This window comes from Centroberyx affinis, unplaced genomic scaffold (genome assembly GCF_046629955.1).
Source record: "Centroberyx affinis isolate AG114_WGS23_722 - 3 ecotype Tasmania unplaced genomic scaffold, CSIRO-AGI_Caff_v1 ptg002577l_1, whole genome shotgun sequence".
NCBI classification, from domain to species: domain Eukaryota; kingdom Metazoa; phylum Chordata; class Actinopteri; order Beryciformes; family Berycidae; genus Centroberyx; species Centroberyx affinis.
The window spans coordinates 27,501-54,491 of NW_027280783.1; the positions used below are offsets into that span (position 1 = coordinate 27,501).

Here is a 26,991-nt window from a genome sequence, read left to right on the forward strand (position 1 = left end):
CACAAATAGATCTACTGTTGTCCCAATCAAAAGCATGCATTGACATATCAAAGAGAATACGGCATGGTTTGGAGATGATTGAAGGAAATGTGAATGTCCTCTGATACATGTTTCTCTTGTTCATGTCTACAGTCGTCCTGTGTTAGACCTTGTTCACCCCTCATGACTAGTTTTGACTGTTGCTGAATGCTCATGATGTTTGTGTGTATGTGTGTGTGTGTGTGTGTGTGTGTGTGTGTGTGTGTGTGTGTGTGTGTGTGTGTGTACTCAGGTTCCTCATTATATGCATCACACCACAGAACAGGTCACTGAAACAATGTCACACATCTTGAATGGCAAAGGAATGTACATAGCACGTCACGACAGAATAGTGGACCTTATAGCGAAGGACTTATCAAACCATTTTTCACCCTCAGTGAGAATGTACAAGCATTCCTGTGTCAAACCTTCCATGTTTCATCTCTGTAATAGTAACCCAGGCTCTTTTTCACATCTGTCTGCCAATATACCAGATGTTGTAGTGGTTAATGAAAAGTCCAAAGAAGTGTTTGTTTTAGAGGTAGCCTGCACCTTTGACTCCAGCCTAGAGGAAGCCTTTATGACCAAGGTCATTAAATACCAACCACTCCTAAATACCATCTTAGAGCTAGGTTATAGGTGCAGACTACTTGTTTTCATATTTGGCAGCCTAGGACACACTCATAGGTTGGTTGTAAGAGGGCTTCAACAACTTGGGATGCCCAAAAAGGCGGCTAAACGGCTTGCAAAGTACTGTGCTGTCTCTGCTATTATTGGTAGCCGCCATATATGGCGGAGACGCTGCTACTTATACCCCTGAGAACTGAGTATTATGTTTTGTATTGTGAAGATCTATGCCAATGGTCCATGATTTTGTGAATGTACTTTACTGCACCTTCAATATTTGTGTCCTTGTACGTTTTCTTCTATGTGGACATAAATAAATTGTTAAAATCTGTGTGCATGTGTGTGTTTGCGGGTATATGTGGGTGTTTATGCATGTTTGTGTGCATATCTTAACATTTGCATATGTGTGTGCGTGTGTGTTCTTGCATTTCTAGTTTATAAGGACGAAATGTCCTCACAAGGATAGAAAGATAAGGAACATCCTCCAAAGTGAGGATATTTTGACTGACTGACTTAGACTCTATCAGGACCGGACTTTAGACCCACTGCATTAGGGTTTATTAGGAAAGTAATCTAGTCAATCAAGGTCCTCACAAGTATAATAATGCAAATGTGTATGTGTGTGTGTATCCTCTTTCAGAGGTGACTCTTCAGCCAGCACCAGCTGTGACCTTCAGAGCTATTGGAGGAGTGCTTGACTTCTATATTCTTTTCGGAGACACACCAGAACAAGTGGTGCAGGAGTTCACTCTGGTGAGGCACAAACTAATTACTTTTGCAACTTTCCTGCGCAAAAGTGGTCAGCAAGTTGCCCCAGCAAGGCAAATGTTTAAACAATATGTCCATTTATGTTGTCCAGCTGATTGGCAGGCCTGTCATCCCTCCCTACTGGTCACTGGGTTTCCAGCTTTCTCGGTGGGACTACGGCAGCCTGGATGAGGTCAAGAATACGGTGGAGAGGAACCGAGCTGTGGGCCTCCCATATGTAAGCTCCTGTCTACTTGTTTGTCTTTATTTATTCTGGCTGTTTGTCTGCCTGCCTATCTACAATGGCTATAAAAAGTATTGCCCCGCCTGGATTTTTTGCACATATTATTGTGATACAAAATTAGTTCAAAATACATTTATTTGTGATATTAGTAACTGTAACTCTCTATAGAGGGTTATTTACCAGCTATAATAGGGCCAAAGTGACCATAGTGGCTGATGGCTAATGGCTTCTGGGTTTAGGAAGTGTGTGTGTGCATTGTCAGAGACAATGCATGCCAGACATAAATCATTATGGTTATAATGCTGTTCATGAGAGCTATAAAACCTAGTATCTACAAATCACGAAATAAAAAAAAAACAAACATCAGGTCCATAAATTGCTTACCAATCACATGCTTGGCACATTCAGTTACATTCGCTGCTCCTGCTGTTCTAAACCATGACTGCAGAAATTCTTATCACGTTCTGTTAAGTCCACATTGTGTTTATTAACACAATAAAGAAGCACAACAAACTCATATCAGGCCAGCTGAAAGGCAAGGTTTTCTTCTTCAGTCCATTCATCCAACCCTGTTGCACCACATGCACACACACAGAGACGCTTGCATGTGCGCACACACACATATACACACACATACACACAGACAGAAACCAGGAAGTAGGCATGTCCTTGTTTGTTCTCATGGCAAGCAGTGTTATCACCTGATCCATGGGCCACAATCCACCTACATTACCACAAGCCAGAGATCAATATCCATCAAACACACTTTGGGAACAGAAGGCATGTGACATAGCTTTCTCTTTTTTTATTTATCTCTCCTTTTTGTCTTTTCATTGATTTTCTTTACAAATAGGGAAACACCAAACTGAGGACAGAATAGGAGCAGTTCTTGGCATTTGATCTTAGGCCCAGAATCACATGCAGAGGGAATTTTTTAAGGAGGATGCATGTGGATCCTCCATTTTAACACAAAATATGTGTTTCTATTGTAGAGCTACCACTTTTTTTTGCAGGATTGCAGGATTGCTGCTCAAACCCAAAGAGCAACAGTAAAGTGAAAAATCATGCAGTGCTAATGCAGGGTGTGTGGTGGCTGACTTCTTCAGCTGCTACTACTGTATAGCTTTTGGGGGGGAAAGTGAAGGAAATCAATACTTCACCTTGCGCACCCCTTGTTAAATTTGAACTACTCATGCACTACTGTGTGGTTCCAAAGGCAAGAGTCTTAACCACTACACTATCTGCAGAGACGTGATATGAAGGTTGAAGCAGGAGTTCGACAGCCAGTCAGAGTGATAGGGATGGCCTTTAGCTTAGACGGGGTAATCCAGCTTTCTGTCAAATAATGGACAGTCTGCCGGGCTCTATAGGTTCAATCCCAGGACCACTATTTTTCAAGCGTCTCTGAATGTTAGTGCTGATCAAAGATCAATCGACCGAGTTCCTTTCATTAACTCATTTATCCTGATCTGAATGGTAAAACTCCTCCAACACCTCTTCCCCTCTGAGACACTTGATAAATACCAGTTCTGGTTGACATTTTCATGGGAATGAGCTTCAGTGCTCATCTTCGTCAGGGCCCGCGTTTGCAAAGTCCATTAAAACAGGAGCGCTGATCAGACGTGTTAGACTTTTTATCCCGTAATGAATAAGGTAAACTCCTAGGCAGAGGCTTCGTGGATGAAAGCCCTGATCTTATAAGCTCTAAATGACCCCATGAAACTTCTAGAACAATAACACAACCCAGCACTGACAACACCGATCACGGACATGGTTTGAACTCAATCTTATCTAACAATCAGCCACAAACAAACTGCCCATCCCATCTCAATATTTCATTCTGATAATCTCCAATCTTTCTTCCCTATCCGAAGGCATTAGGATGCAGCTGGTTCCACTCCTGCTGTACTCAGGGACATATTTGATAACCATCAGATAGACCACAGAGGGCATTATCACATTCTCCCTAATACGTCTGGAGCTGATTACCATTAGGGGAAGGATCTGGCAGGGCCTGCCAACCATCTGCTCTATCGATATAGAGTACATTTTGGCAGACAACAGACAGACAGAGAGCAAGCATAAAGTCACACCCAGACAAAAAAAAAAAAAAAGAATGTGTTAACATTCTCAGTGTCCTCCCAAGGTTCAGCAGCACATTAGCCAAGTTGCTAGAGCTCACATCAAGGTCTCTCAGTCCAGCAAAGGAACGCCAACAGACAAGCTAACTGCTAAAATGTCTTTTAGTGACGTTTGGAGTGCAATTGCAAAAGGGCACGTGTATTAGCTATGCTGAGATGCTAATATATGAGGGGCAATGCATTAAAGTGAAGATGCAACATTTCGAGTGGATGTGTCCAAGTGATGCATAGAGGCAGAAGCATGAGTGGGTACATTTATATATTGAGGTATTAAGAGTCATTTTGAATGTATTACGCTTGTGCGGATATGCAAATGTGACTGTAATACATGGAAGTCGTGCCAACATTTTAACATTTCCAATTAAGTTTTGAATATGTAATGACATGTAACCTTTTTCAAGTAAACTCATCAAGACATTCATATAACATCCATAAGGTTATCAAAGTCAAGTCTTGGAAGTTGGATTTGTAGCAGCCAATATGGAAACGTCTAAATCTGGAATCTACTCCTATGTCCTGAATTTAGTAATATTAATAAAATAATGAGATGGGTTTGTTGTATTAACAGCGAGAAATTAAATAAATGTAATTGCTTTGATGATAATATATTATCTCTTTTCCCTAATATATATTGACATAGACTACACGCATGTATAATCACATCGCCATTCAACAATTCAATGCTGTGTTTTCATTGATGATCACAAATGTTATAACCGCATGCTTTTCACATGCTCTTCACATGCAAATATTTTGTAGCCACTATTTCCCCCCATTCAGGTTAAAGGATAGTGCCAGTTATTTTCTACCTGGGCCTTTTCCTAGTCTTTACCATCATGACAACTGATTGTGTTGAAAATGTCATTACTTACTTCATTGTACTGTAGAGTGTTCATACCTCCAGGCCACCGGGACCGCTGCTGTCCCAACACACGCTACACATGGCCAACGGAAACTCCAACAGTTGAATCCAAAAAGAAAACACGTCCTTTCAACACAATAACACTCTCACACTGCATGAGTTATAAAAGTCCATTTGCTACTGGCTGCCAGTCTTCTGTCACGTTCAAATCACGTCAGAAGAAGCAGAAGAACAGGATTTTGTTGCTTCAACTTGAAAGCATTCTTCACGTGTTTAACTCGCTGGAATGTGCACATACAAATCTATGTATAAATCATAGTACACATCAATCTGTATTTATGAATTTAAAATCAACCATAAACAAACAACAGCAGATATTTGTCACTTTTTGTGAGTGTAGTTGATTGTATTAGTGATAAAAATTCCCACGTTGCCTACTTGTAATTACCACGTTTTTTCACAGTTGGCAGTTCGGAATTACAGAACACCCGATAAACACAGCATCAGCAGTTTATGTGCCAATGAGCTCATGCTAGTTAAAATAACATATCTAATACCGCAATATACGCACGTTTCAGGCAATGGATAATTTGACATTGGACTTACGAAGGTCCCATTGAGTGGTATTGTGTTGAAAGGACGTGTTTTAATTGCTTTTTGAATTCAACCGCTTTGGCCCTCTGTATGTATTTGTATTTGGGATGCAGGGACACTCTACAGCAAAGTAAGTGATGAAAGCAATGGTCATAATGAGGCCCAGGCTGAAAATTTTTTTTTTAGTTTTTTTAGTTTTTTTATTTCACAATTCACTTTAAAAGGACAATTCCATGGTTGCAACACCAATGTACATGCACAATTAAAAGAACATCAAGGATAACACAAAAAAGTCACAGGACCTATTTCCATTGTGGTCCTTGTTGTAGTTAGATGTCGTGGAGGTGTGTGTGTGTGTGTGCGTGCGCGGACGTGCGCGTGGAGATAGTGGAATACGGCATTAGCGGCATATAAAATGACCGCAATTAACCTTTAAACTCATAAAGATCATGGTCTCCTAATTTAGTAATCTTTTTTGTTACTCCAGGACATCCAGTACACTGACATAGACTACATGGAGGATAAGAAAGACTTCACCTATGACACAGTCAAGTTCAGTGAGCTGCCACAGTTTGCCGACTACCTTCATGAGAAGGGACAGAGATACATCCTCATCCTGGTAAGATACACCTCAACCTGGCCACCGATATTAACACCTGTCATATAAAAGAGAACTCCTGGCCCAATCACTTTTTATTTTTATTAATGATCAGCTTCCACATTGACAGCTCAAAAATCATTGCCTATTCATGTCTTCTTATGTATGTTTCTTAAAGATTCTCACAAATGTGTGTCATTTGAACGTTGAGCCACATTATTTTTTTGCCATGTGTTCTGAGTCGGATGCACCAAACCAGCGTTCATTTCTATGACAACAATATCAAACCTTCTGGCAGGCATATTATGCACTGTGTAGTGTACGGGCCAAATTGCTGTTCTTGAATGTCAAGTTGAATAGAAATGACATTTCTGCCGTTTTCACATTTTATTGTAATCAGAGTGTTCCTCTGTCCCCAGGATCCAGCGATAGCCACCAGTAAGAGGGTTGGGAATGCATCATACGGCTCCTACGACCGTGGGACAGAGAAGAACGCCTGGGTCACTGAATCAGATGGGAAAACACCTCTACTGGGAGAGGTGAGCTATGTGTGTGTGTGTGTGTCTGTCTGTCTATGCATGTGTGTATCTGAATCAGAGTGTGCATATAGATGTAGAAATACACTCAGTGGCCACTTTATTAAGATCTCATTCAGACAAACAGCTCACTCCTCCAGACAGTGAGTCACGTGCAAATAAACTATAAATCATGCAGACAGGGTCGAGAAGTTAAGTTGCTGTTTAACTAAACATTAGAATTGGCAACACACCTGATTTAAGCAACTTTGGCTATGGTATGATTTGTTAGTGCCAGACACACTTATTCCGGCATCTCAGAAACGGCTAACCTCCTGGGATTTTTGCACACTACAGTGTCTGGAGTTTACTGAGAATGGTGCGATAAACAAAGCACATCCAGTCAGCTGCACTCCTGAGGGCGAAAACACCTTGTTGATGCGAGAGGTCACAGGAGAATGGAAACACTTGTTCAAGCTAAGTCGGGCCACAAAAATGCAAATAACAGCTCAGTGCTGCAGCGGTTTGCAGCAACATAGACGCAGTTGAAAAGTCAGCTTCGGGGGGCAAACGGCATGAGGAACGTGTATAATCAAAGTTAAATCTTCTTTCTTTCTTTCTAAAATTGTCCACAAAGACATAAGTGGCATGTACAGCTAGCGTTTTCAACACTATGCACAATGATGTCTTGGCGAGTGCAGTAGAAGGTGGGTATAAATGCACACTATTTTCTTTGGTCACAGTTTTGCACCACATTTTGCACAGCAGTATCAAAGCAGGGGAAATTAAACCATCAACAACCAATTTTTGGCTAATGCTGCCAGGGGGTGCAGTGAAACAACTGCTCCTCTCCAAACTGTGCCTGTGTGTATAAGGGCATCTCAGAAGACACAACTTGCTGAATTTTGAAGCGGATGGGCAGCAGCAGGAGACCGTGTCGAGTTCCACTGCTGTCAGCTAAGAACAAGAAGATGAGGCTACAGTGGGCACGTGATCACCAAACGTGCTGTTAACAGTAGAGGCTGCTGGTGGTGTAATGGTGTGGAATGTTTTCTTGACACACATTTGGCCCCTTGGTACCAATGGAGCATTGTTTGCACACCACAGTGAACCTAAAATTGTTGCTGAGGTGCATCCCTTCATGGCCCCTTCATCAGATGGATACTTCCAGCAGGATGATGCATCATGTGACAAAGCATAGATCATCTCAAGGTGGCTCCAGGAACATGAGAGTAAGTTCAGTTTACTGTGCAATCCCCTATAAAGTACCTTTGAGATGAGGTGGAACAGGATCTTCGCACCATGAATAAACCAGTAGAAAATCGGCATGAATCAAGTCAGCATGGACCAAGACCCCTGTGCATTTTTTCCAGCACCTTTGCTGATTCCATGACTCAAAGAATTCAGGCTGTTCCGAAGGCAAAAGCAGGTACTGCACCGTGCCGGCTAGACATACCTAATAAAGTGGCCCACTGAGGGTATCAGCCTGTGCATTATACAAGTCTGTCATATGCCATGGAACTGTGTACATAAACAAGCTGCTTGAATATGAGCATTTGTCTGTAAGTGTGCATGTGTGTGGCTGATATAACCGCACACTCTCCATCTAGATCATCTACATATTCCCTAATGTAAGTCGCAGCCTCCGGTATGTTATTTCTGATCCTTTATTTATCCCCACAGAGCACGTGTTTAGAAGTCCTCCCCTGTGGCGAGAGGGGGGAGGGGGTATAAGTCTGCTGGTCATACGCTTTTATAGTGTTGTGTTTGATTACCCACACGATTAGCACCCAGTGCCTCTGCTAATCGCTTTTTCATGCTGTTTGTAACAGGTCAAATATATGCATTGATTCCACATCAGTGTTTAATCTTAAAATGTTCTGCATCACAGAATCACAGATTAGGTGTGTGTGTGTTTATGGGAGAGAGCGAGAGAGAGAGGGAAAGAAAGCGAGAAAGAAAAGGTGAGTCTCGATGTGCATCTGTGTGTGTCCATCTCTCTAAATGAGAAGGGGCTATTCTTGGTTGTTTGTGCTTTATGTTTGTGTGTGCAATGTGTGTATGATTATAATTGATTCTAGTTTATTTCCATATGAATGCATGTGTCCTGGTTATAAAAACAGTGAGGCCTTTGAGTAATGACCTTTGTGGTAGGTATGTCAGTGATAAGGGAGATACAGTGACAGGCTGGTATTTATTTGGCTTTTAAGACAGCTAATTGCTAGCGTAGATAAAGCATAAAAGCTTTTCCCGGTGGCCCTGTATGTTTCAGTGTGTGAGTTAGTAAAAATCATAGCAAGACCTTGCAAACTCAGATGAACATTTCTGCTTACAGGCACAGAGGCAAAAATGGAGAGAAGTATATGAAGCTATAGAGTGTGTCGATTTAAAGATAGGAGGTATAGGCAGACAGACATAAATACAAACAATAAAATAGACAGACTGAAACAGGGAGACAGTGAGATGGGTAGACAAAGTGGCTGTCATATTGAATGGTAGAGAGAGACAGGATGGCAGAGGGACGGCCATGCAAAAACAAAGAGAAAGAGAGAGAGAGACGGAAAGAAAGTCAGCCACACTAAGAGCCAGACAGACACAAAGACAGATTATCAGGTAAACACAGAAAGAGACAGATAAGCTGGCAGGTAGACAGACATATTGGGGGACAAACAGGCACAGACTGGTAGGCAGAGAAGGAGAGACAGACGGAGTGAGACAGATAGATAATGACACGGGTAGGCAGACTGACAGACAGACGGAAGTGCACAAAAACAGGCAAAAAGACATAAGACAGAGAGACAGTCAGATAGGTACAAAGGCAGACAGATTTGTTGAGCTGCTAACTGGGGTGTCAGTATTAGTAAGCAGCTGGAGAGGTCAGAGAGACAGAATCCAGAGGAAAAGAAAGGAAGAATTGACCGGGAAAAGAATGATAGGAACTACAGTGGACTATCAATAAGCTCTGACCTTGGAATTCTGACCAACTGCCAAAAACATCTGCCTATAAATCTGTTTGTGTGTACAGTGTGTGTGTGTGTGTGTGTGTGTGTGTGTGTGTGTGTGTGTGTGTGTGTGTGCACGTGCGCGTGCGCATGTGTGTGTGTGCATGTGCGCACGCACGTGAGCATGATTCATGTCTTTGCTGCAAACTGGGCTGTAAAGTTATTGGCAGTGGAAGTAAAGGTAAAAGATAGCTAGAGTGGAGCAACCTTGAAATTTAATATCTACTATGCTCTACAGAAGGATTCACACACAGATATGCACACACACACACACACACACACACACACACACAGAAAATCTCTGTCTTTCTCTGTGGATTAATCATTTTTCTCAATACATGTCATTAAGGACGACTTCTAACACAGAGTCACGTCTGGAGATTTCTATTGCATTATCGATTTCTCCTCTCCCCTGTTCTCTTCCTTTCCTCGTCTCTATCTCTATCCCCTTTCTCCTTTGCCATCTCTCTCTCTCATCCATCCTGCCCCCTACCTCACTTCATCTCTCTTCTGTTCTCTTTTCTTTGTCATTTCTACATCTCTAAGCTATTTCTATGACATTCCCATAGGCTGAGTGCCTCTGTAGCACCATATAGCTCATTGTGCCCCATCATGTTGTTCACATGTACACAGTATTGCACATGCTACTGCAGCTTGTATTCCAGTTAAAGATATATTACAGATGTTTCTAAAGATTGAAAAAAGATTATGAAAGCTAGAATGCTTTGACATATTGTCAAAACATTATGGTCATGGTGCATTCCTAAATCAACAGTTGCAGTAAATATTATCAGTGGTGAAGCACACACAGTAATGGCAGAATAATGTTCGAACTAGCTAATTTTATTCTAAAGCTTTAGGCAGCACAATAACCTACACTCCCTATGTTTCAGCAAAATGAACTAACTTTGGAATATTTTACATTTTCATTTCAGGCTTTTAGCTGATGCTCATTTCCTGAGCGACTTACAACAGTCCAACAGTAGAATAAGATTAAATCCCTATATCAGCAAAATTACAAGTAACCAATGGTAAGCAGTTCAAAGGTCAGTGCCTTAGTGACCTTAGAGTATTTCTGTGACAATAGAATTAATATGTAAGACCAGGTTCTGGGGGGAAAGTAGAATAAGTAAATCAGAGCTGAAGGGAGAGATAGATTTTTTTTTTTTACATGATATAAATCTAAAAATGTGCATGTAAGCACACATCATCCCTCTTTGTCTCTCTCTGTCAGGTATGGCCAGGAGAGACAGTGTTTCCAGACTACACTAGCCCAAACTGTATAGACTGGTGGGTTGATGAGTACGAGAGATTCTTCCAGGAGATCAAACATGATGCCCTCTGGATCGTAAGTCACTTTTAACCACATAAATGGCATGTCAGTATGCTTTAATGAACTGAGCTCTAACCGAATGGAAATTCTGAAACTGGTAATCTACAGTCAGTTGCATACTTATGGGGACATCAAGCTTTTGTTTCTGTGGCCGTTGTTTCAACATGGGTTAACAGTGAGGCCAATAAAGAGCTATGAACAAAAGCTGATTCTGAGTCTGTATTAGTGCAGCATTTTTAATGTGAAATTTATATTATACTGTTGATTCCATAACCAGAAAGGTGAGTTTGACTCATTGATTACTTGGGATATTTTCTGTAATATGCATAATTTCCCATCCTGAAGGACTATTTCTTACTTCCAAATTAACTCAGGGCGACCTGGTTTTAGCTATCAGCAGAAAATAAGATATGTTCCCCTTTTCAATATGTTATCATATTGGTGGAGGAAACCTTGATTTACAACCTAGTGTGATGGCAGATAAATTATTGCAGTTATCAGTTGAAATCAGTTCAATAATTGGTTCAAGCATTTTACTGAACATTCTCCCTGTGTCTTATTTGCAGGACATGAACGAGGTGGCTAACTTCAAGAAAGGATCAATTAAAGGCTGTGCAGCCAACAACCTCAACTACCCTCCCTACACTCCAAGTAAGACTCACTACTTGGGTTTAGAACCAAGTTATACCTTGCAATACTATACTTACAATACTATAATATCCACAGTAATTAATGGATTTCCACTGTGTTCTTCAGAGACAGGGCCGGGTCTCAGCGTTGTATCATGGCAACATTACAATAGGCCCCCAAATTAAAACAAATCTATATGACTGTGTAATAATAGCATTCTCATATTACTGCAATGTACAGACAAATAAAGAAATGCTGTAGCCTTGCAGCTTACAGCATGAATGCAGAGTACATTTTGATAAATTAGCCACAAAAAATAGTCCACAAAAGTAAGTTCAGGTCCAAAGGAAAACTCATCTGAAATAGTGGGTCCCTGGTGAAGAATTTTGAAAATGACTCTTTTGCCATGTCTTTTATTCTGACTGTGTCCCAGACAGGATGATCATAACTGGAGAAGGCATACTCCCCTGACACCACCTTTTTATTGCTCTCCTCTTTAGTCATCCTCTTCCTCCATTGCTCCCTCTGTCTCTCATTTCCTCCTCGTTCTCCCTTCCTATTGCGGTATATATCAATGTCTCCCTCTCCCTCCCTCCGTCCCTGCCTCCCCTTTCCTTCCTTGCACCCTCTCTCCCTGTCTCCTTGCGTCCTCCTTCCCTCCCTCCATCCTATATTTTACATTATTTCCTGCTTCCCTCTACCTCTACCCCCCCGCCTCATCTCCTCACTTCCTTTCCTCTCTCCCTCAAGAGATTTTGGATGAGGTGATGTACAGTAAGACTCTGTGTATGGATGCCAAGCAGTACTGGGGGAGCCACTACGATGTCCACAGTCTCTACGGATACTCTATGGTGCTGGCTACTGAAAAGTGAGTACATCCAGAATCAATGATGGAAGGACTTTGGCCAGGTTGTAGCACCTCTTTAAGACCAAGAAGTATTGGCGGACACAATGTACAAATGCGATATAGTGCACAATAGTCATCTGCCCGAAATCTTTCAAATTAACTGCGGTAGAATCACAGGTTATTGAGTCATGGCCATAGAGCAGGATTATGGAGCTGACTTGGCTTCCACAGAAAACTGCAAAGGTGAAATGTGTTCGTTGGTGGCTCTGAGTACAGTGACTTTTGCCCTTCTTTAAATTATAGCCTGTGACTCCAAAAAAAAGGTTTGCAGACCAATTGCGAGTGGGATCCCAAGTCATAAGAGTAGAAATATGTTTTAATGAGCCCGGTTCCCAGGGTGAGAGAATGAATTTCTCATTTGGATCCGCTGCTGAAATAGTTTAAGGGCCCATGACTTATACAAATCTATAGAGAGACATCAATGTGAATGTAGGGGATAATTATTCAAATAAGATGTGGAAATTCATAGAGCATACACTAGATTGAAGTTATATTAATGCAGTACAGATACCCATCATTAAGCTGGATATGATATGTGGCTATAGTTAAAAACATTCAGAGAAATCTATGGATATCTTTTAGTGTGAGTACACACGTTAGGCCTTCTTATCAATGCATAGCTATGGTGTGTGAGGGCTGTGTCATGTGCGTCGTCGCGTGCGCACGTTGCACACCAGGTCTGTGCAGATGACACACATCTCCCTCCAAATCTAACTGCGCTTCAGGTCCTGCACAAACGGGTGCAGGACCTGGACCATGGGTTGACGGGTGAGTGGGGTGGGATTTCCACCAAAATTCAGGTAGCCAATCTCAATTCCTGTCACGAAATCACAACAAACAAGCACAGAGCAATTTGAAGAGAGACTAGCTGAGGTCCACTGCTACCGACACCTCTATGATTCATCTTCAAATGACTATAAAGATAGTCAGATGACTGTTCTTTGTCTGCAAGTGCTGCACACAATGCAAACCTCACCGATGTCACAGAGGTATAAAAAAAGGCCTTAGTCTTATGTATCTCAGGACAGAAATTCCAGTAGTCTCTGAGCCCTCAGCTGGTAATTTCAGACAAAGCTAAAGTAAAGTTGGCCTGAGTTGCCAGAATTCTAATGTGCACTAATGGTGGTGGTATGGAAATTGCAGCAATTAGAAAAGAATGCACACCTGCACTAATGGGTTGCTGGCTGCTGGAAAATATCACTACATGAAACTAAAATGCGGTTGCACACCCACTGATGCAAAGAGATGTAAGTTATTGAGGTTAAAAGGCAGCAGCAAAGGTGGCGCCTGAGCAAGACAATTACATGCTCAAAACGTTGATAACGTTTAACTTTCACAGTAGATTACATATCTTGCATCACAGCCACAAGGGTCCATCCACCTCCTTTTACTTTTCTAACACCTTAGTCTTTTACATATTGTGATATTCTACAGCTATTTTATGCTGATTCATCACTGCCATAAGCTTCCAGGTGTATCTCAAAAACCTATGAAAATTATTACATTTGAATAAAATGCCACCTTAACCTTTCAGGTGTCACTGTTTTCCTGAATGTAGCCTCAGTTTCTATAGAGGGAGGTTCTTCCACAGTGATATTATTATGGCACAGTTGGGAAACTTTTAGAAAAAAAATGACACCTTAAAGGTTAGCATGGCATTTGGCTACCAGATATCCCATTCTTGAAGAATTGGGGTGCAGAGACAGAGAATAAGCTTTTCCTCATCCTTCTTTTGCCAAATTCAAATTCAGAGCAATTTCACTACAGTTTCACTTTTTGAGTGTTGACAGGCAAATGTAAACACATTCATATTTGGTTGTCAGACACAGACAGTCATTGCATAACTTTGCTAATTAGCTACACATTGAAGAAAAATGTCACTAATCTCATTTTGGGCTTTACATTGATGGGGCTCCCTGTTGTTCCCATTTTAATTATGAATTGGCCCTTTAAACATCTCCCCAGTATGGTGTTTGTCTGTTAGTGAGGCCCTACTGTGAGATTTGGTATTGGAAAACATATACTGACTACAGAATCAAAAGAAAGGCCTGAGGCTCCTTCTATGGGACTTGCCCCAGAGGTATTGCCCGTGTTATATGTGCACATAGTACAGTACATATGCTATATATGCACACAGGTACACAAAGGCACACATAGATGTGTGCATGCAGAAAAACATACCACACACACACATGCACACACACACACACACACACACACACACACACACACACACACACACATACGCTGGAGACCATGAATCACAAGCCCTCTGAAGTCAACTTTCGCTGACTCACAGTTTATGCATTAAAGCTAGCCATCTTTATTTTGTCTCTTTCTTTACTCCTTCCTTCTTTTTCTCCCTCCGTCTACTAATTAAAATGTATTATTGGCAGGAGACACATTTTGTAAACATCATCAGGGCTGTGTATTGTCATGGAAATCAATGGTGCTTCGATCTCCCTCATCAAATAGAATAATAATGTACAGTGCAGTAGGAAAAGTAGAACTCACTCTGGCTTTGTCCCCATCTGATCAATCTCGCTCTCTCTCTCTTTCTCTCTCTCTCTCTCTCTCTCTCTCATTCTGTCCTATCTTTCTGTCTGACCTCTCTGTGTCTCCCTGTCTCTCTATTTCTCTCTCTGCTTCTGTCCTTCCTCCCCCCTCCCTGTCATCCAGGGCTCTGCAGCGTGTGTTCGGTGGAAACCGGACCCTGATGCTGACCCGCTCCTCCTTCCCAGGTGTGGGGAAATATTCGGGTCACTGGCTGGGGGACAATGCTGCCAACTGGAACGACATCAAATGGGCCATCCCTGGCATGCTGGAGTTTGGCCTGTTTGGGGTTCCCTATGTGAGTAGTAAGCTTCAAAGATGGGACAATACTGTTTTGATTATGCCTTGTGTGAGTTTCCCTGTGGTACAACAGGAAAAACCTTTTCTACTTTTTCAGCCCAGTTGACAGAGCCAAGCAGGATTGTAAGAGCTATTTTTTTTTATTTCTACTTATTTTTAAAGAACAGCTTCTCAGTTGAGCAATAGTTTAAAAAAATCTGGTCATGAGTTCAGTCAACTGTTATCAAGAAAAGTGTCTTTCATAGTTTTGTGGCATAAACAGTTCTCAGCTTTTATATTGTCACGGCACACACACCAAACACAGAAATGATTGCAAAATATAAAGGGCTGCTGGCCAGGTTGCAAATTGCTTTAACATTGAACAGGGAAAATCTGATTATAGGTTGATTTCACTCAGTTTGAGTGAAATTAATGTCCCATTTTTGTTTGCTTTGGATTCTCCTTACGTTTGAGCAAAATCTCCAGGCACCCATGAGCTCCATGAGCATGCCAGTGTGACTCATCTTTCAGCAAGTAGCCATTGACCCTGGTGCATTTGACTTGTGGTTCAGGTTTGACAGGATGAATTACAGTACGGTTTACTTTCATTATCAATTCGTTTCATTTGCTACCTTAGTTAACAATAAGAGAGAAATGTCAAGTATATATTTTGGTAAACTTGGTATGAACAAGCTAACTAACTAACACTTCTATTACAAAAATATCTTGTTACAGATCTTAGAAAATCGGAAAGTTTTGCCATATAAAAGAGGTTTGAGATTCTAACTGAGTTGAAATTTAAGCGTAGAGACAGAGAGGCAGGCTAGACAGAGTGGGACTGTAATGAGATCCATTATGGGCTGGAAGAACATTGGTTCTGGATGCAGGAACAGAAACATTCAAAAACACAGATGCATGCAAACACACTGATAGACAGTACACACACAGACTTTGCACTGTGCACTTGCATGTGTCTGTACTTGCATGCACAGAGTGCAAACAGCGGTAAGAAAACGACGGGGGGTCAAACATACACACACACACACACGCACAAAGTCCTCCAGCTGTGCACGTCAGGCGGTCTCAGAGATGCCAACTGCATCCTGGTGGGACTGTGTCAAGCAGATGTTAGGTTTTTCCAATTCTTCAGTACACACACACACACATGCACATAGTGAGATAGAGAGAGAGAGAGAGAGAGAGAGAGAGAGAGAGAGAGAGTTAGCAGGGGAAATGGGATTTGGATCGATTCCCTCCCATTGAGTCTGTTGTAAAATGTGGCCGGTAGTAAACAATAGCAAGCAAGCAGTCTCTGTGGACTGGCCTTTGACTGAAGTCTCTTTCTTGGACTCCATTGTGCAATTAATGGAAATAAAGATCACTGTCCACATCTGCTGCCTGCCAATAAATCCTGATTGAATTGAACCGACAACAAGAAGTTATCACGTAAGCCCCTGCTTTTTACCCAATGCTCACTGCTCCATCCTGGAGATTTGTTGACCTGAAAATTTAAGTATTTGTTTTCTTTCTTCAGGAATGGTCTGACTGATAGCCATTCATGACAGAATTTGATTTTATTAGATTTTATTAGATTCTTATTTTTTTGTTTGTCCTCACAATATTTGAGAGAGAATACATAAATATGCTGCAGTCCATTGCTCTGTTCTTTTTCTTTTGTAGTGTTTCAGTGTGTGGATGAATCAATCTCTGCTTGCATCTTGTATGCATCAATGTACTTGCCTTTTCTTTCTTTTTTTACGGAATGGGACCCAAAAACATGTCTTTTTTCTTGAAGGTCAGATGACATGTCAATTGGATGGTTCCATTAGACTAAATTTAACATTTTAGCCATGGGGTGGAAAAAAGGTTTAACAGCTATAGGTTTTGGGTAAATGTCAACCTGTCCTCCCTCATCCTGTATTTTCATTTGTTTTCAGATCGGAGCTGACATCTGTGGTTTCTTTGACGACTCCAGTGAGGAGTTGTGTCGTCGCTGGATGCAGGTGGGAGCTTTCTATCCCTTCAGCCGGAACCACAACGCCCAGGGCTACAAGGTACTGTCGAGGCATTCATGCTACATCTCTTATATGAGACTGTCAAGCTTAGAGTTACGTATCACACAGCCACCGCATGGTCTAAAGTGCTGCAGGGTCTACATTTCATATCTGCACATTGTGGGGTTTACATAAAATTGTATGTGTTGTGACTTACATGCTCAAAGTGGTAAAGAACAGGAGGTTCATACAGTATCCACATAGCTTCGCAGGACTTGTAGAATTGGTACCTGCGGGGATAAAGTAGTGTTATAATGTTGAAAAGGGAACACATTCATAGGCGATTGACAGTGGGAACGCTAGCAGCTGAACATCAAGACTCAGAACGGCCGCAGTGGGCACTGAAACATCTGAACCAAGTGAAACATAGCTAAAAGTAGCTAAATGAGCATCAGCAAACTGATACTAGTCACGGATGTTGAGATTTTACACTTCAGTATAGGATTGTTAAACTACCAGAACATAACATATGCCATTTGGTGGACACTCCGCCAAAGTGCCTTTAAATATCATGAATGCACACAGTTTGAGCACTGGATGGCCCCAATAGGCAGCAAACCCCGAACTCTGGCGGTGTTATTGCCATTCTTCTACCCAGACACAGGACTGCTGCTCCTGTTCACTCCAGTTGTGATTCTGGTTCCATGTGTAGGACATGATGTCTCGTCTCATGGCTCATAACGCCTGAGCAGAACCTCTAATAAAGTATCACCCAGTTCGGTGTGACAAACCGTACGATGATGAGTTCACCAGAAAAGTGCTGATCAGTTAAATTCAGGTGTTTTCACACCTTTTCTAATCTATCTGAAGTTCAGATCCTGCAGCGCTCACACTGACAAGAATTCTCAACTCTGTTAATGATGCTAATGATTATTCTTTCTCATAGATCAAAAAGCAGTTTAATTACTAGCCTTGCATTTTATCAGTCATGTATTATTGACATTTCTTTTATTTGTAACTCAAACAAGCGTACTATCAATGTATTGAATGCTGAATGTCAAATTAGTAGTCTTGTGTCATGAATGGATGATCAGTGTTTATACTCTGATGCCTTTCTATGTCTCGAGGTCTTACTGACAATGCTTACCAAGCTATTATTGCAGACGAACACAAATAACTTGGAAGGAAAATCTGTCCCTAGCATTGAACAGCGTGAAAATGGATGCTCTCACAATATTTGTTGTGTGACATTTCCCTGCTCATCATCACTGCTGCAAAAATAGCACAGTGCTGGTTGGGAGGGAGGTGTTGGGGGGGTGAGACAGAGAGAGGGTGGGGTGGGGGTGGGGGGTATTTGCTGGAGGACAGGGACATGATGATGATGAATTTGAAGTACGATTTCCACTAAACGAGACAGCTAATGTGTGACCTTTGCTTTGCCCTAATCATGGCTCTCATCACAGGGCCATGCAGGCCATAGTCCGCGTACACACACACACACACACACACACACACACACAGTTCTCATCACACTCTCAGAGGTGCCGAGGGCATAAATGATTAGCCAGATGAGAGGAGCAGGGCCTTTTAGCAGCTAATCACCCTCTCACACTCCACTATCATAGGATTTAAATCATACTTCTTCTCTGTCTCTCTCTCACTCTCACTTTTCCTCTTTATTTCTTACTCGAACTTTCTCTCTCTCTCTCTCTCTCTCTCTCTCTCTCTCTCTCTCGCTCTCTCTCCCTCTCTCTTAATGTCTATCAAAGTATCATTCTGTTCTAGATCTGCACTTTTTTTTTTTTACATTTTCTCCTTCAGTTTCTCAGTCAGCTAGTTTCTTGCTGATCATCTATTTTGTGTTTTTACTGGGACGTCTATGTATTTCTTTCTCTCTTCTCTCTGTTCCTTTTTATTTCTTCCTCTTGCTCTTTTTTTCTCTTTAGGGATGGATCCTGATCATTCATTGGAATACATTTAATGTCAAAAAAAGTCTCATTTTATGTATTTATTCAGATTTTCAACCACTCTTCCTTTGAATGTGTTTCCTGTTGTTATCTCCTTTTAGTGCATAAATAGTCATATAAATAGTCATTTCCCTCTCCTCCCTTTATTTTCCTCTCTGCTTCTGTCCCTTTTTCCTCACCCCTCTATCTCATCCTCCACCCCTCTTTCCACCCCCTTCATCCCTCCACCTTCTCCGTTCCCTCATCATTCTCTCCTTCATCAACCCCATCTCTTTAATCCATCTCTCTGTCTCCAGCCGCAGGATCCAGCTACATTTGGCCCTGGCTCTAAGCTGGTAGAGAGCTCCAAACATTACCTGAACATCCGTTACACCCTGCTGCCTTACCTCTACACACTCTTCTACAGAGCCCACACCGCAGGAGAGACTGTTGTACGTCCTGTCATGCACGAGTAAGTCATTCAAAATGTTGTCAGTGCACTGTGAAACCTTCATACTGCCAGTTTAGCCTTTTTATTAGTAATTTATAGTATGATCTTATCTTAGACTAATGGAAAACATTTTTCACAGCCCTGACACCAAGTGAGACAACTGAAGATGCATTGTGAAATAGTCACATGGGCATCAACAGGAAAATTGAAAATTAACCAGTTTTTCTTGGTTAGGGGGAAGATTTTTTTTTTCATTGGATCTATAAAACATAATGTAGAAATGGATATTACTACTGGCCTTTAGCCTACTGCTGTTGCCTTTAACAGCTATTTGAGCAAAGCTATGCCTGCTTGTTTTGATCCAAATTGTGGTAATGATTATGGATGACAGTCAAATAGATTTGTCAAGAGTGCCTGATATCCTTAGGATCCCTCTATACATAAATAACAGAAACCGTGTGATGCTTAGGAAACTGACAGATTGAAGATGAAATCTAAAATAGTTTTTTATTTTTTTTCAAGGCTCATACACCAGGAGAGTATTGGCCTGTTATGACCATGAGGCATTTACTATCACACTGTAAGGAGAGATAGAGATTCTCTACAGGCTATTGTGCAGGTTTCCAACCTCCTAATAGAGTGTGTGTTAAAAATATGGATGTGGAGATTTGAGTGTGGGATGAGACCACGTTCCTGCATCCAATTTGGTAACTTCAGGTTTTAGTGGAAAAGTTAGGCTGTGACCAGTCATTTTTCTTGCCACCTTGTTAAATGTGAACATCTTGGAATTAGTATTATGAATTATGAATGATGAGGGTAGAAACAAGCAGTGGCAAAATAATATTTAGCACACATCTAGACATTGCCTCGAAGGTTGTTGTAGGACAATGTCATTACGCAGATGTGAGTTCACTAACCCTGAGCAAAGAAGGACATGTTGGTTTTACACAATGAATATGGTCTAGAATATATTTTTTGCAAGCCAGATCATAATGGAATAGATATCTAATTCATACTATGCTCCTCTCCCACTCTCCCCAGGTTCTACTCTGACAGTGCCACCTGGTCAGTGGACCGCCAGTTCCTCTGGGGAAAACACCTGCTCATCACACCTGTACTGGACCCGGTCAGTGGACACATACACACACACACACACACACACACACACACACACACACACACACACACACACACACACGCACATGCACATGCACATGCACAAAATGTAGATGTATAGACACATACATACCACACAGTATATACAAAAATATGCCTTGCAGATGAAGGCAGATGAGAGGATCAATTACACATGCACTCTCACACACAAACACTCACGCAATCGCACACACACACACACACACACACACACACACACACACACTGACCTCCGCTGGGAGAACATGACATGGGATTTACTTTCTTTCTTGCCCTCCCCTCCTCTCATCCCTCTTTCTTCTCTCTTTCATATCCTCCTTCTTTTCTCTCAGCTCTAATGAGAGCACTGACCTCATTACTGGCAGATTAGAAGTGTAGATAGAAGTGTGTATGTGTGTGTTTGTGCATGCTTTTCTGAGTGTGTGTGTGTGTGTGTGTGTGTGTGTGTGTGTGCCTGTGTGTGTGTGTGTGTGTGTGTGTGTGTGTGTGTGTGTGTGTTTGTGTGTGCCTGTGTGCGTGTGTGTGTGTGTTTGTAAATGTGCGTGCCTGTACGTGCGTGTGCATGTGTGCATACGCAGAGATTGCGGTCATGTCAAAGTGGCCTGATTAATAAGCAATTTAGCATGGTCTCTCGCGAATTACAGAATAGCGGAAAGCGAATTGGATTCAAAGTGGGGCCGGGGATGAAGTAACTTCAATCAGTGTGATTGTGAAAAAGTTTCTAATACAAGAAGTGGAGGGTTTGTGGCTGCGGTGCCTCAGAGTTTATGCTCTCCTGAGGGTGGGGGAGAGGTCAAGTAGGTAGTTTCACACTGACGTACTGAACAGAGCTGAAACCTAGAAAGTAGAATCATGAGGAGGCCATGTTGCTACATACAGTCAGAATTGAGTTGACACATGCAAAAGACACCCTCTGTCACCCATTGACATCTACAGTCAGGGTGCGTTTGAGCAATGCAAGATTGTGTTTGTCATCTAACCCTACCTCCCTTTAACTTCCATTTTGCTCTTGTCTCACATATTTCTTTCTTTTATGTTAGGCCTCATATTTGTCCCTGGTACGGATGCAAATAACATCAAAGAAATACATGGAACTCACAAGAGACATCCTCACTTTGTTCTTTCTGTAAAATGTCTGAAAACACTGCTGAATAGTATTATCATATCAATTTTGAATGATTCTCCTGCTATTTTGATCTTGGCCCCCAAATAGGACTCTGATTGTCTTGACTGGATTCAAAGTGCCTTTGGGATGCATGGGCCTTGACATGGGCTCAACTGGGCCTGGTATTGGTCTGTTGTGATATTGACTCCAGCTCCCTGGTCTTTCAAGGGCAGGATGCTGCTGACTCACACTGGATATGTGTTGTACTGCTATTTCTGATTAGCAATGGCAGTAAGTGTCTGCTCCCTGCTCCATTGATTATTTCCATGTGACAGATCAGATGAGACTGAATATGCAGCCTTTATGGTCACATGGTGTTGGTGAGCTGTGGGTAGGCACTGAGGACAGAGCGCCTACTATCGGTCACAGGTACACCAAGCTGTTAATCTGTGAAGACAGTATCAAGTATTTGAATAGGGTCACAGGCTGGTCGATAACAACCTTTCACAGCCTACCTCCACTTACCTTCTTCTTTATTCTCATCTCTCTCTCTCTCTATTTCTCTCTCTCTCTTCCTATCTTCCTCTATCTGTCTATCACTCTGTCTTTCTGCCTGTCTCTCTCTTTCTCTAATGATGCTCTGGCTCTATCTTTCAGATCGCTTTAACCTTGATCTCTGTGATAAACTAGGGAGATCTCTCTCTCTCTCTCTCTCTCTCTCTCTCTCTCTCAGAGTCATCCCCTCTGGTCTTCCTCCATGCCTCCGCGCTTTTTTTTTCCCATTACTCTCTTTTCTTTTTTCTCCCTCATCCCTTCATCAAACGTTGGCTCCCTTATCTCATCTGCATTCTCTTAATCAGCTGCACTCAACTCACCCTTGTGATCTTGTCTCATTTAAATCCATCTCTCTCTCTCTCTCTCTCCCTCTGCCCCTCCTATCTACCTTACCTACCATCTGATCATCCTGCCAGTATGAATCTTTAGTCCACCTGATCAAATCTTACCTTATGGCTAACAGAGCCTCAGTACTCTAAATGAGGATACAGGCCCCATGCCTTGTCCCTCTCAATCACAGTTAGCAGCCATGCTAACTCCTGCAGTCCCTCCCCATTAGTCAGTGGGGTGAGTGATAGCCGCCGGGAGCAAATCAGACACCAGAAAACGAGGTATAGGGGGAGCATCCATTCCCCCAGGCTGTCATCCCACAGGCTGTGCAGCGGTTGTGACAGGTGATCTGGCTCAAACTGTGGATGACGTCCCAGAAGAGGACATCAACAGTCATTTAAATTGGTTCAACAGGCCGTCACGACAACACATTTTAATTGGCGTTTCACTCTGTATAGTGTTCTACATTTACTTTTTTTGCTGTTTGCTGTTCATCTTTCCTCTTGTTTGCCTTTGTCTTGTTTCTCCTTTGTTTCCTCTTCTCTTACTCATTTATTTTCTATTATTTTCCTGGCCTCCTGTCATCCCTCTCTCTTGTTCCTAATGACAGGCCTCTGAGGGCCATAAAATAGGACATGCTGCTGAAATGGACAGAGAGAGAGAGAGAGAGAGAGAGAGAGAGAGAGAGAGAGAGAGAGAGAGAGAGAGAGAGAGAGAGAGAGAGAGAGAGAGAGAGAGAGAGCTTCCAGCGGCGAGATTGGGAGCGAGTGTTGGTGTCAGCGGTGCCTTTGACGGACGGCCATGGCCTACACAGATGACATATTTCACTATTTGGTCTTTTTGAAAAAGACTTGTAGTTCACTCTTTCTCTCTATGTCCTCTCATCTCACTCTCTGTTCTGTCCTGTCAGAAAGAGCAGAGGAGTGACAGCGCTATCAAAGACCTGGCGCTCTGCTATTGATTGCTCCTGTCTGTCCACCACCTTAAGCCATCAAAGGCTGTCACCTATCGGTCGCCGCTTGATGCTGTCTTTTCCATCATCTCTTGCATCATAGCAGTGTCAACTGACATGTCACAAGGGCTTTGTGGAAACTTTATATAAAATGATAGGCAGTTCAGAAATAACTTTTTTTTATGTGTTGAATTTTTTTTTCTTTCTCTGTGTGAATATTCTATTAATTTTAAGTTTTGATGATACATCACAAAGGGAAATATCCATGTTGCCCTTTTGTAGCTTGTCTCCTCATGTTTAGGCTTGTAAGATTAAAAGTGTCAGGATGGGTGCAGAGAGTTAAGGTAGGTGTTATGGGCTGCAAACATGGATCAACTGACCGGCTTTAACACAGACGCCAATGATGACCCAAAATTAAAAGCTGACAACTTGCTCTTTTGCCTCATTCATCCTTTCATGACTAATCTGCTTTAGAAATCATCAGTTTAAAAAAAATACCAAATTTAGGTCGCTGTTCAAACACTTAAACACCTGAAAAAATTCCTATATTGTGGTTGTTTTCTGCAGGGGGTGGACAGGGTGAGAGCGTATATCCCAGACGCTGTGTGGTATGACTATGAGACGGTAAGACTATTTCCTGCTCTAAAACTGCTCCCTGTGAATCCACTTTGCATGTTTCATATCACACTTATTAGAAATTGTCTCAGTATCACACTGATGATGATTGTTATTACCATTATGATTATTGTTGTTGCTGTTGTCCCTTTCTGTGCATACTTACATCGATAGACATTTTCTTCTTTTGTCATGGAATACTGATAATACGTGTGAGCAAACTTGATTTGTATTGCTAATTGTGTTCCAATATCTGGATGATCTGTCATAGCTGTATGCAAGAGAAGTATGTTTGATTTAGAGACCAGGCTGTTGAAGCTTCATGAGGTTGAACACCTAACTGTCCAGTATAGCTGCTGCTGTCCAGGGTGATCAGAGGTTACTGTTGGCGGTACGCAAGTTGACACAGTGTCCTCTCCATGTGTCATTTTGTCTGCTCTATGATAGAAATGCCTGCTGTGATGTAGAAAGTGTTTATGTGGGGGAGGAGGGGCGCCCAAAACAAAAATGTTTCGCCGCGGCTTATCACTATTATGTCACGCCTATGATATTAACACATACACACACAACATGTATCACATGAAAGCCTTTGCCTCGAGTTCTTTGTTTGAGACAGAGAGACGAGAGAGATAAGACAGAGCGAGAGTGAGGACAAAGATAGAGCGAATGAGGGGACAGAGAAGAGAAGAGAGGGACTATCTCCCTGACAGAGAGATAAAAGAGGTGTTGAGTTCCTTTGGGACCTTATTTGGGCGTCACAGTGGCAGTGTAAAGCGCCCGCTGATCTGATGAATGATTAGATTGGCTGTCTTGCCGCCGGCCCTTGTCCTGGTTGGTCCCGTGTGATTATCTGGGCGGGGGGATGGGAGGAAAGAGGAGGAGGGGAGAGAAAATGACCAAGAAAAAAACAAGTTAGAGGGGAAAGAAACAACAAGAAAAAAAAACAGATTAGAGGGGATGAAGGAGAGGAAAATGAGGGGTGCGGAAAGGAAAGGAGGGAGGGAAAAGAGGAGTGAAAAGGAGGACAGGAGGGGAACATGGAGACATGGAGAGGTGAGAAGAGAAGAGAGGAGGAAATGGGGGATAAAAAGTATGTAGAGGAGTGGGGAGATGGGAGGATTGGCCGACAGGGGTGGAGAGAAGAGGAGAGCAGTAGGATAGAGGAGACCTCCTTAAGGCAGACAATGAGGGGGTGATAAGATCTGAAATTGCTTATAGACGCTCCAGTAACTCCAGCCCACACACACGCCCATACTCTACTGTACTGCATAGAATGGGACACACACACACACACACACACACACCCACACACACACACAGAGATACACACACAAAATGGGAATAGAGGGAAAAGGATAAAAACAGAATTAGAGCACCACAAGAGAGAATAGGAGGAGGTGTAGAAGAAGGGAGGGAGAAGGAGAATGGAGAGAGTTTTAAATTGTCTTAGGCTGGTCTGAGGATTCAGTCCGCAGGGGTTCAGAAATTAACTGGGCTCTTTCTAGGCCCGCAGAGGTATGAAAGTGGAGGGGGGGGGTAATTTGTCTATTCTTCCAAAATATTAAATAAATGCTTATTATAGGATCAGAACAGTCACACTTTATATAGTTATAATGTGAAAAATTAAGTCCTTCTCAAGTGACCCAATCACTCCATTTCATTTTCTAAAGTTTCTTGAAAACCTTTCAAAAACCTCTCAAGTATTATTGTTTCCATTGTTCACAATACGGCTTGTGTGTGCAGAAAGGGAATCAGTGCCTAGTTGCAAGGATGCACCAGCTGCTCAGGCAATATACTGCATTGCAAACCAACTATTTGCTTTTAAAGAATGTGTAAAGAATGTCAACTTATTAAATCAAGTCAAGTCAGGTCAACTTTATTTATAGAGCGCTTTAACACAAAACAAGTTTGTTCCACAGTGCTTTACAGTGCTTGCACTTGTTAAAAGTGCTGTACAGAACAGAGACAGGTAAGGAGAATGCAGACAAAGCATACAGTCACGCATAACAAGACTGTATTGCAGGCTTTGGGGTTCAGATTTATTATAATGAAACCATTACCTACCTTTTAGCACAAAAGTCAAGCTGTATTGTGCAGATGGAAATTTCACACCAGTCCAGGGCCAGTATTTTCCGGTCCGGGCTAGTGTAAAATTATCACCGCTATCCAAATCTCGAAAGGGGGCAAAATGGAGATTGTCTCTCCCACAGACCATCAATTTTTATCCCTCTGCACATGGGGGGAGGTGGGAGAACTTAGGGTCAGTTAATAGATTTTGTTTTCCCAACGTATTTCCAGATGGAGCGAGTCACAGCCCGCGGACAGCATGTTGATATGCATCTGCCGGGAGATAAGCTGGGTTTACACATCAGAGGTGGAGCTATTCTCCCCACACAGAGACCTGCTGTCACCACCACAGAGAGGTACATACACACAGTTACCACACCGGTGCATGTAGAAAGAACATACACTTAAAGACAAGCAGTCACACACACACAAACACATAAACATACATTACACACACAAAGCTGTGTCTCCTCTCCTGATTCATGTGCGCTTGTTTGCACAGATGTCTTTAGGAATTCTTTGATTCTTTGATTTCTTTGATTATCTGTGTGTGTGTGTGTGTCGTTATGTTTTTCTAGTCGGCGTAACCCCATGGGTTTGATCGTTGCTCTTGACGACAACCAGCAGGCAGCTGGGGAGCTATTCTGGGATGATGGAGATTCCCGAGGTATTGTTGCTTTTCTCACTTTGTGTGTGTGTGTGTGTGTGAGAGAGAGAGAGAGAGAGAGAGAGAGAGAGAGAGAGAGAGTCGTCTGCATCCTGTTATCACCT

The 26,991-nt window shown here is 42.2% G+C and overlaps 1 protein-coding gene across 1 annotated transcript in view; it reads left to right on the top strand.

Moving 5' to 3' along the window:
* Positions 1–26,991, top strand: part of si (sucrase-isomaltase) — a 69,114-nt gene that overhangs the window by 8,208 nt on the left and 33,915 nt on the right. Inside the window, exons 8-21 of the mRNA XM_071534549.1 lie at positions 1,286–1,398; positions 1,505–1,630; positions 5,721–5,852; positions 6,251–6,370; positions 10,583–10,696; positions 11,248–11,332; positions 12,062–12,179; positions 14,898–15,069; positions 16,988–17,104; positions 19,308–19,462; positions 20,483–20,567; positions 24,106–24,162; positions 26,452–26,576; positions 26,799–26,887. Of these exons, the coding sequence (XP_071390650.1) occupies positions 1,286–1,398; positions 1,505–1,630; positions 5,721–5,852; positions 6,251–6,370; positions 10,583–10,696; positions 11,248–11,332; positions 12,062–12,179; positions 14,898–15,069; positions 16,988–17,104; positions 19,308–19,462; positions 20,483–20,567; positions 24,106–24,162; positions 26,452–26,576; positions 26,799–26,887 (1,608 nt within the window). The remainder of the gene's footprint in view (positions 1–1,285; positions 1,399–1,504; positions 1,631–5,720; positions 5,853–6,250; positions 6,371–10,582; positions 10,697–11,247; positions 11,333–12,061; positions 12,180–14,897; positions 15,070–16,987; positions 17,105–19,307; positions 19,463–20,482; positions 20,568–24,105; positions 24,163–26,451; positions 26,577–26,798; positions 26,888–26,991) is intronic.